This window comes from Physeter macrocephalus, chromosome 4 (assembly GCF_002837175.3).
Source record: "Physeter macrocephalus isolate SW-GA chromosome 4, ASM283717v5, whole genome shotgun sequence".
NCBI lineage: Eukaryota > Metazoa > Chordata > Mammalia > Artiodactyla > Physeteridae > Physeter > Physeter macrocephalus.
In genome coordinates this window covers 44,054,789-44,065,656 of record NC_041217.1, presented here as the reverse complement: position 1 = coordinate 44,065,656, position 10,868 = coordinate 44,054,789, and the positions used below count along the sequence as shown (strand labels likewise).

Sequence of the window (10,868 nt, the reverse complement as noted above, 5' to 3'; positions counted from 1 at the left end):
ACAACGGGAGAGGCCACAACAGTGAGAGGCCCGCGTACCGCAAAAAAAAAAAACAAAAACAAAGCATTTCAAGTCTGAACTAAAGGACAATAATGTACTTGCTTCCACTCTCTATCCCTTCCTCCCCTAGTTAAAAAGTTCATTCATTTTTCTATTCTGGGAAGTTTTTGGGAAAAAAAAAAAAAATCTAGCTTCGTTATCTGATCTGGTGTTGACATTGCACTTAAGGTGGGCTAAGCATTATGGTAAGTACGTGTGGGATACAGATGAGGAAGACACAGTTCCTGCTGTTAAAGGAACTTCTAATTTAGTTGGATGATTTCCGTAAGAAGTAGCAACAAACGCAAGACGGTAATATGTAAATGGCAAATGCTGAAGTACACCAGCATCCCCATTTGTAAGACTGCTGGAGTTAGGAGAGCCTTCAAGAAAGGCGTATGACTTTTACCTGGGCCTTTGAAGGGTGGATAAGATTTTCACAGGGCAAAAGAAGGCATTCTAGGGAGGGGGAGCAATATTAATGAAACATGTAGGCAAGTCTGAGCATAAACTATTGACTGGCGAAAGAGGAATTTATCTGGGTAGAGTTTTAGGAAGTAGTGAAAAAGAGGCGTTAACGCTGGAATAAGGTCTATTTATTATGTGGAGCCTTGAAAGTAAAACAGGAGTTGATGGCATAGCAGATATAGAACCTTTGTGGATTTCTCAACAGACATGCCATAGGATAAAAGTGGTATTCATGAACTTTGAAATGGATAACAACAAATTTTAACATGCTTCTTAATTTTATTAGCTTAACTTCCCTTCTGCTGTCACTGGCGGTCTATCAGGTCACCACAGCTAAAATAACAATCAATATGGTTTCATGCTAGAGGCACCTTGAGGTTTCCTACGTAACCAGTTGTGTGTCAAAGTTTGGACACTGCTTCTGAAAGTTGGGACTTATTTCCTATTTCATGCAATCACAATTTTGAAAATTCTAAGGCACAAGCTCACCAGCGAAAATGAACCTGGGTGTGTTCCTATACTTTAAAGGGTATTATATAATTGGCTATAAACTCTTCCTTCAGCCACCTGTACTTTCAATGATTGCTCTGCAGTAATTCTCAACCCTGCCATTTGCATGATAGGCATTACATTACACCCATGAAAAGCAAAGAACAATATGCTTTGGCTTTATCCTAAAATCAAGCAAATTCCTACTCTCTATCATCTAGTATCAAAGAGAGTACTGGTTTGGGGTTCAAATCCCACTGCACCATTTTCTTGCAGGGAAATCTTTAGTGTGTCCTTCCAATTGCCTGAGTGCAAAAAGTATTCTCATCTGAAAAGCTGGGAGCGGGAACCATATACCTCCCCTAAAGGGCTGCTCCCAGAAACTAACGAGAAACTGCCTGTGAGAATACTGTGGAAATGCCAGTGACCATTCACAGCCAAGTGTAAGGAATGAAAACAATCCACCTCAAGAAAGAGAAATGCCTTCCCTTTTCTCCTATACATGATTCTTCTAATCTCAGACACTTAGAATTAACTGGTACAAAGTGGCCATGGGATGCAGCCCCAGGTGGCCAGCTCACAAGTCAGTACTACATCGTATATTCAGTTGCATGTGAAGTGCTTGACATAGTGCCTAGTGCACAGTAAGCATCCTTTGAAAGTTCCCTATCATTATTTAGTAGACACTGTAGCAAAGTCATTAAAACGTTCACAAGTTAAATCTAGACCACCACATTTATTATCCAGGTAAATCCTTTTGTTGGGAGTAGACAGGTCCTTCAGTTCATTCATTTGACAAATACAGACTGCCTGCCTGCCTAGGAGGTCCTGAGTACTGAGCACTGTTCCAGCAGTGCACGAAACAGGAGTCTGCCCTGCTAAGCCTCCACTCTGGTGGGGGGAAACAAACAAATGAAATCAGCAACGTGCAGAGTATTTTAGACTGTGACAAGTGCTAAGGAGACAAATCAGGGGAGGATGGGGAGTACAGAGGGGAGTTATAATTTTAGATAAGGAGGCGAAGGGTGGCCTTAATGGGCATCATTTGAGTTGAGACCTGAAAGATGTGAGGGCAAGCCACAAAGATACCTGGGGAAAGAGTCTTCCAAACAGGATTCTGGATATATTTTGAAGGTAGAGCAGGCAAGTTAGCTGATGAATCAGACATGTGAAGTGAAAAAACCAGAGGAATTAAGGATGACTCCTGGATTTCTGGCCTGAGCAACTACAAAAATGCAGATGCCATTAGCTGAGATGAGTAAGACCCTGGGATTAAGAACAGGAGCCCCGTTTTAGACATGTTGCATTTGAGGTGATAGGACATCCCAGGGGAGATGCTGTAGGTGGTGGTTTCACCAATCTCGAAGCCAGGAGAGTCTGGCCTAGAGATGGAAATTTGGGAATCATAGCATATAGATGTGGGTGGATGAGTTTACCAAGGTGAAGAGTGTAGATAAAAAGAGAAGAGATCCAAGAAGTGAATCTGGGGCAACTCCAGCATATATGCAGTATTAGGAGTTGGGAAATGAGGAAGCTCATGCCGCACATGAGCAGGAACAGCTAGAGAAGTGGTGTCCTAGAAGCCAAGAAAGAAGGGGGCTGAGAACTGACCACTGGATTTAGCAAGGTGGAGGTCACTGTGCAGTCCAAGTCAGACTTTCAAATAATCAGTGAAGTCTGAATCTGAGCTTTACTTGTACCTTCACCTCAAAAAACCAAGCTACTCTATAAAATTTATAGCTTAATCTGTAACCTCAAAGCATATGCCAACGGGTACTGTACCTTGCTCCAGGCAAGATGGTCTTCAACACTGTCTATTGAAAGCGCAATCATCTTAACGTTCCTCTTGGCAAATTCTGGTGCCAGCTTTGCTGCTCTGCCAAGCTCCGTGGTACACACTGGGGTAAAGTCCCGAGGGTGGGAGAAGAGAATGCCCCATCTGAATGAAGGAAAAGAAGGTCACAGTTGAATGAAGAGATTATCACCAGCATCATGTACAATGAAAAATCACAAATCCTAGATCAAAAATGACTTTCTTTTTCAAATGAATGCTTATGAAGACAATCACTTTTAAACTTTTCTGTTGAGGAATGCTTTTTGATCTTCTTATCTCCAGAAAAGCCTATGTTTAAAGCCCAATTCAATCAAAGATATGAAATTCAACATGATAAATATTTAAAAAGACTGTAAGGATGTTGCCTCCTTTAATAACTCTAGAGCCACCCTGAGTCCTTTTCAGCTAATAAAATCTGTGCTACTCAAATCAAGTACTTATTGAAATAATTTTTTTTTCTTTTTACCCTTTCTACATTTTTTTCTAAGCACAGATATGCTGACATTCACCTCCAATAATGGATGTTCCAATATGCCCTGAATCTAGACCAATGCCTGACTACAATAATAAACAGATTATGTAATCTGAAACAAATAGGCGTCTATCCTCTATTTATATGTAAAATTAAAGCTGACACTTGGTTCTTTGAAGTGAACAGATATAAAAACTTTTGTAAAACTAGTTTACTGATCTAACCTGCTAAACAGGACACCCAATATTTGTACCCTGACCAAACAACAGCATTTTAAGAGTTTTACCTATCTCTTCATTTGCAGTTTATTCTTCTTTTTGCGTTAGACCAAGTGGGTAGAAAAATGATAGCCTCCAGTGTCGATTTCTACAACTACAGATTCTTAGAGAAATACTAATATCTAAATCATCATTGCCTAAGGTTAAACTGGTGTAAGTTTTAAGCACATTTCAAGCTAAAAGTCACCAAGAACTTTGGAGTACTGTTTCCTTCTCCTGGGCAACAGAAACTACTCTTTCGACTGAAAAGGAAAACCTAACATGCAGTTTCCACACTCCTGTTGACTTAACAACATTAAAGCAGGATCCTAAACTAGTAGATGACTAACTAGCCTAGATGCCAAGCTGACCTCCCTGAAGTTTGGCAAGTTTCCTGAAGCACAAAGAAGAAAGCAGAGACAAGGTACTTAATTCCCAGCTACATCTGCCACTCAACTCCCAAGGTTTCAGGAAAGGAAAAGACCTTCTTACAAAAAGGATGGATGGCCCTATGGCAAGACTGGGAAGAGAGAGGTAATATTTTTAAGATTGTGGAGGGGTGTGGTATGTTTACTTTTGATAAAGGGCAATAAGACATACGTATGTTTTGAAATAAGCTAGCTATGAATAAAATTTAGGCCTTAGAGTCTGTGGTAAAGGATCTGTTTAAGGGTCAGATGAGACTTAAGGAAAGTCTCCAGAACTTGAGAAAAAATGAGCAGGGCACTTCTTCCTGTATTGTTAAAGAGGTGATTAATTAGAAAAATCAGGCATTCTCTTTCCATTGTGAGTCAAGAGACTGTATTGCTGAATCATGTTAAGGAACTCCTTTGAGGCCACTTCACATCCTCCCCTCTCCCAGAAGCCAAAATTCTAGTTTGCCACATGGCTAGGAACAGGATAAACTCTGGGAATGTCTTACTATGGCCTGCCTCCCCTCTAAGCCTCCCTACTGCTGCTCTTCAGAGGAATATAGTTACATTATCCCCTTTCCTTTTTCCTCATTTTCAAAAGACAAAAGGTTTCTTCATTTAAGGGAGGGGTCCCCACTCACTAATCCCCAGAAAACCCAAGGAAAACCCATGTTTTGTTTGGTGAAGATGTACTGTGAAGAAGCTGCTTATACCACACACATACAGAAACAGTGACTGGGCTCAATAAACTCACTAAATGCAGTACCCAAACCCCTTAGTTGTTTCCAGTTGTCAGGGGCAGGGTACAACCTGTAACGTTTGAAATTATTTTAATTTTCTCCAAAACACGCCTGGATCAAAAATTGATAGTATGAATTGAAATCACATTAAGAATGGAGTTTGGAAAAATTATATTAGGCAAAAATCCATGTATTACAATGATATAAAGGGCTCAAACTTATTTTCGGGGTAGGGCAGGAAATTGTACTATCCCATGCCTGACCCAAGGCAGACTTGTATATTTTTGTTTATAGATGCAGATAGTTTTCTCATCTTCCTACTTATGGCTCCCTGAGAAGGTACCACTTTTAATCAAATTAAGATAGATTGAGGACAATAAATGACAACAAAAGAATCCCAAACAAATAGGGTTAACTTAAATAGTGACGTCATTTATAACTATTGCTACAGTAAACATGCTTTATATTAATATTTATCTACAACCTAAGAGTTCTGGGAAAATTTTGTTTTATGAGGTTGAGGGCTGTAGGAAGGCATGGGAAGGGACATTATCTAAAAATCCCATGGAGTTTTGGAGAAATACTAATACCTAAATTCCGAGTATGAGACTGGATGTAGTCTGAATTTCTGAAGTCCTTCCCTGCCTTTATTGGCTGAATGTTCCATTTCTCATCCTTTCTCTAGCCTAGTCCTCTCTTGCAAAAAACTTAGCTCTTCCCTTAATCAGCAGCTGGAAAATGGATTTAAGGGACTGTAAGGGGTTGGTTAGGCCTAAAGTATAAGAACCTCTCCCAGGTGCTCTGCACAGGCCTGTCTAATCCTTGATTAATCTTATAAACCGCACCCTCTGTCTGTAATATATGTACCTGGACACTGTATATAAAAGGGATACAAAGCAAGAAGGAATTCTAACACCTTAGACCACAGTGTAGTGGGGCCACTGGAACTCCAGAACCATAATATAACTAGATACACCTGGGATGTTTCACATTACATCTAATCAACTTAAAGTTTGCTGATTCAGGAGCTGTAAAACCACAGTAACGCCAATATACTCCTAGTCATAAAGGTATGATTGCCAGGCTAGATCACGGGTCACCAATTTGGCAAGTCTACCTGCGGGTGGAAGCAAGGCAGAAGGGGGAGGGGGCAGTGAGAGGCACTCTGCAGTGAAACAAAAGGGTCTCAAAGGGGGAGGTACGGGTGTCCAGGTGCTTGGCTATCCAGGGCCACTGCAACTGAACAACCTCAGAAAGCCCTTCCCTCAAGATGTTGCAAGTTCTGGAATGAAGGACACACACACATACAGAGTGTTCTGGGTTCCTCCCAAAGCTGTTATCAAATCACATTCTAGCAGCTGGGGGGGACAAAATGTCTCTCAGCCACTATCTGGCACCTGGTGATTTCAAATTTTTTGTGCTGAGAAGCCTGCAAATACCACTGCAGCAAGTAGAACCCTCACATAACACGCTGGGCCCTTCCTGAACCTTCAGCCAGTAGCAGTGTCCTCTGACTCTGGCCTTGGACACCAACCTTCCCCAGGGAGCAAATTCCAGAACGGAGGGAGGGAGGGAGGAGGTGCGACCCTGGGCACGAGTACCCGGGAATTGACCGCCGATGCTGCCCGGCCCCTGCCCCCCTCCGGCCCTCGGCTGGACCATACTACTTGCACAGTTTACCACACAGAGGCAAACAGACAAAGAGCTCTCCTCCGCACCGGCCTCCCGAACCCAGGACCTGCGCGTTCCCAATTTTGTTCCCCTCCCCCTTCCTCACCCCGGAGCCGGCCCAGCCACGCGGGGGACGGAAGGCGAGAGAGGATACAATGGCCGGCGCAGGGCGGGCCGGAGGGTCGCTGCCAGCCAGCAGCGCTCGGCCGCCGCGGGGCAGGGGCCACACGACGAGAGGCACGTGCAGGAACCGGTGCGGGGAGGAGGCGGGCGGCCAGCAGGGGGCTGAGCGGTGAGGAGGACGGAAGGGAGAAACAAGGGAAGGCACCTCTGAGTCCGGGCGTAACCCCAGGTCAGGGTAGGGTGAAGAGGTGGCCACTTACGAGTCTCCCAGATAGTCATGGAAACGGATGCGGCCGATGGTAGTATTGGCCTCGAAGTTGGGAGCCTCGTCCCCGAGAAGGAGCCCTCCGGGCATGGCGGCAGCGGTGACACGGAAGGAGGACTAGGCGCAACGGTGGCAACCACCAGCTGGCTGGTTCCGGCGTGTGTGCTGGGGTGCAATAAATGGGGCTTCCAGGGGAGGGGCGGGACGGGAGGAGGCGGGGTGGGCGGGACCAAAGCAAAGCCTAGATAGACGGAGTCACGGCGGGAGCGATGGGCGGGACAAGGGGCGGGGCCAGGCCGTGGGCGGGGGTGGGCGGGGCCGCGGTGGCGTGGGCGGGAGCGAGAGTCCGGAACAGGCGGGAGTCTGGGGCTGGGTTAGGTGAGGACAGCCCTGGGCCGCGTTTGGCACCCCGCCAGGCCTCTGCCCTGCCGGGAGCCTGTGGACACTATCGCGCTCTCCTCACGTGACAGGGGACTCAATGACGTCGCCCTTTGGAGGCTTGGGGGTGCGTTCTGGGCTTTGGAGGTAAAGGAAGCGGAACGCAGTAGGAATGGGAGCCCCAAGGCGGACAGCCGCCCTTAGGAGCTGCACGAATCCGCTGCTACCCTCCTGCACACCCACTCACGGCTGACTCCTGGCAGAGGGTTCTGGCGACCCCTGCACTCCCCGCTCTGTTAGTGTGAGCGTCTGGCGTCCTGAGCGCTCCAGCCAGCCTAGCCATCCTGATTTCTGTATCAGCGGATGTGGCAAGACCCAAGCATGTGGGGCACCTTGCGTCAGAGGAAGTGGCTTTCTTGTTGCAGCAAAAATTCCAGCACCCATATAAGTAAGTGCTTGGGGGAATGTGACCAAACTTTTATTTTTATTCCACTCCCAGAGTTCATTATGAACCATAAGATATTCAACACAATTATCCTGAAGTTTAAATTTTAAAACATACTTATTGTGATCTATTGTGTGCAAGTCAACTCTGCCACCCAAGGAAGTGGGAAGTTTAGATTCACTTATTTACTTTCTGTGTGCCAAGCACAAGTTAGCCAAGATGACCGTTCTCTTGGAACTTTCATTATAGTGAGGGATACATATTTAACCAAGAATATATTAGACAGTAGTAAATCCTATTCAGAGAAAATAAGATTATGTGCTAGAGGGTAACTGAGGTGCTGCTTGGATTGGGTGGTCTGGTCTGGGAAAGCCTCCAGGGTAATGTAGGTAAACTATAAGTAGTTACTGCCGCCATTATGTCGGGAGTGTTCCTTTTTGGGGATGAGCTCCCAACTTCGAGGCCAAAACAACCAGTTATCAGTTGCAACTGTTTCCACAACTATTTTAGTTTACATAGTAAGTTCTCTGGAAATGGTAGCTATTATTTGGATAATGATAGTAGGTTATGCAATAACCCTTGTTTTGCCAACTGTTTGCTAGGCACTGTGCCAGACCTGGTGATACAGAGAAGAGATACAGTCTCTGCTCATACAGGGAAAGCAGATGTACATACAGTTACGATAAAAACGTAAATGCTGATGGAAGGTTGGGGGGAGGGGAGGGTGCCAGATTGTTAGAGTCCAAAGGTATGAAAAATTCTCTGGGTGGGGCTCCTCAGGCTTAAAAAGGCACAGGGCAGTGTTAAGAGAAGTGACTCACATACTAAGATTTGTTTTCATCATAGTGATGTTTTTGTGTGTGGGCATGCTAATCATACTTTCTCAGTTCTCCTCTGAACAAGGACTTGTAGTAAGATTACTGGAAAAATTTCTTAGCCACTCTGGAAAACTCTGTGAAGCTACTATAATTTAATCTGTAAACTAATTTGACTCCAAGCTTTGGTTTTAAAAGTGCTATGTTTTAACTCCTTTTGTAGGGGAGAAAGAGAAGAAGAGGAAAAGGAGGGTAATTTGAACTTAAGGCACTATTAATAATGTTGTGGAGATAGGCTGGAAAACAGATATACCACAAATATGGAGAATGAACACAGAAACAGATTACGGATCTCTAGAAAAGGCATAATTGTAAAACTGTCTGTTGTACAATAAAGTAAGCAACTGTGATAAAATAAATGTCTGTTCCAGAGACTGCACACTGGTAGTCCTCTTGTCGACGGCAGACTTGTTTGCTTTAGCCTTTCTAGCATTTTTAATTCTTTTGAGTTAGCTGTCAACATCTAAAAAATGCGATTTTCCACAAAAATATCTGGATTTCTATCTCCTCAAAAGTCAGAAGAGCTGGCCACACTGGGCTCATGTTCCACTTGGCAAACAGTGACTGGAGAGTAGCCTTCTAAGAGCGCATATATTTCCTATTTATTCAGAAGACGCCCCACCACTTACTGACATTGTCTATTGGCAGTTTAACCACACTCTTGCGCTGTTATTTTTCTTAGGTTAGAATTAGGAGGAAAATGAGTCCCATCCTAATGTAACCCTATCTCTGGCAAAAATTGTAAAAGTGAAAGGTTGACTAAGGGCCATATGTTTCAAGGTGGAACAAGGTAGAGCATAGTTCTTTGTAAAGTAGAGAATGTTCCCATATACTTAATATGCAGACAAAGTCAAAAGAACACCAACTGTCCTGCCTGACTCTTGTAGGTAGTTGAGTTTAACCTCTGTACTACACTGAAGGAAGATGTAGTAGCCAGGAGAAGAGTGGAGAGTGACAGGAACTTGAGAAGCAGAGCAGCAGATGACTGATGCTGAAGGGTGCAAGATAACCTATCTAGTCATTAAAGGATACTTTACACAGGATACTAATAGCCTGCTAGCTTCCAAACTTTAAACTACAGTGGGCTAAGCCCCACTGTAGAGGGAAAAGCAAGAAGTGCCATGAGAAAGGAGGAGGGGCCAGGGAGGCATCCCAGGGAGAGACCAGAATGTGGAAAGGGGAGAGTTAGGCTAAGGGGAAGGATTTACTTTGCAGAGAAGGTGGAGGCTTTATCAGAAACAAATGTCTTCTGACAGCTGGAAGGGTTGGGGAGAACTTGAAGTCCTTAGAATTAACTCCTGATTGACAGGAAGGAAGGGTTTTCAGGGGTTTTCAGAGGGCTCTGACTCTTGGCTGATTGATAGTCTCTTCTGTCCTTACTGCTTTGGACAGACTGAAGGAAAAGGTGAAGGGATTGGCAATGGCCATTTGGAAGAACAACAGTACATTAGGATGTCTCCTCTCACTAGGTTGTGAACTCCTAAAGGTTAGACCGTATGTTATTGATAAATATTTGTGACCTGTTAGACATAGTGGTGTGGAGCTAGATTGCACAAAGTATTGAAGAAGCGTTTGGGCACCTTCCTACAGCCACACAGCAAAGCTTCTTGTCCACCTTCTGCTGGAAATAAAAGAGCAATGTGTCCCTAGTTATAATTGTAGCTCAGTAAAAATTCTTATGCATGTGGGAGGAGATATATAAAATTTGAAATTAATGTTAGGAAGGTGGGATGATGTTTTCCTGTCGCGGAGCACAGGCTCCGGACGCGCAGGCCCAGCGGCCACGGCTCACGGGCCCAGCCGCTTCGTGGCATGCGGGATCCTCCCAGACCGGGGCGCGAACCCGGTTCCCCTGTATCGGCAGGCGGACGCGCAACCACCGCGCCACCAGGGAAGCCCGGGATGATGTTTTTAAAACAATTCTTTTAAAGCTTTCTTGTTAAATTTGATTTTCTTTTCAGAAAAAAAATAGAAAGAGGGCTGGAGTACAGGAAACTCTACTGATCAGGGCAGTGCTATCAACCTGCTGTGTAAGTGGGGCTGATAGTCTCTCCACTGGGCTTATCATGTTTAATGTGGGTATTCCTCCCTATCATATCCTACAATCTGGAAAGAAAGCAAAGTATTGGGCTGGCCAAAAAGTTCATTCAGGTTTTCCTATAAGATCTTAACGAAAAACCTGAACGAATTTTTGGCCAACCCAATAGGATAAGTGGGAGTAAAAATGAAAACAAAACAGCTTTTAAAATGCTAAAACGATGAATAGTTCTCAGAGGGGCTTTGGAGCAGTAAGTTCTGACATTTCTTTTCTCAAATAAAGCACTCTTCCTGAAAGTACTGCTTACACTGAAAGAGACTGTTTAGTAAGTTTCACAAATTATGATTTTTTTGGGGAAAAA

General features: G+C 44.3%; 1 protein-coding gene across 1 annotated transcript in view; it reads right to left on the bottom strand.

The window, feature by feature from the left end:
* The window catches only part of PRDX6 (peroxiredoxin 6), a 14,505-nt gene extending 7,559 nt beyond the window's left edge, over positions 1-6,946 (bottom strand). Inside the window, exons 1-2 of the mRNA XM_007113477.4 lie at positions 6,767-6,946; positions 2,779-2,935 (exon numbers count right to left, since the gene is read on the bottom strand). Coding sequence (XP_007113539.1) covers positions 2,779-2,935; positions 6,767-6,861 — 252 coding nt within the window. The 5' untranslated portion in view covers positions 6,862-6,946. The remainder of the gene's footprint in view (positions 1-2,778; positions 2,936-6,766) is intronic.
* Positions 6,947-10,868: the final 3,922 nt, after the last annotated feature.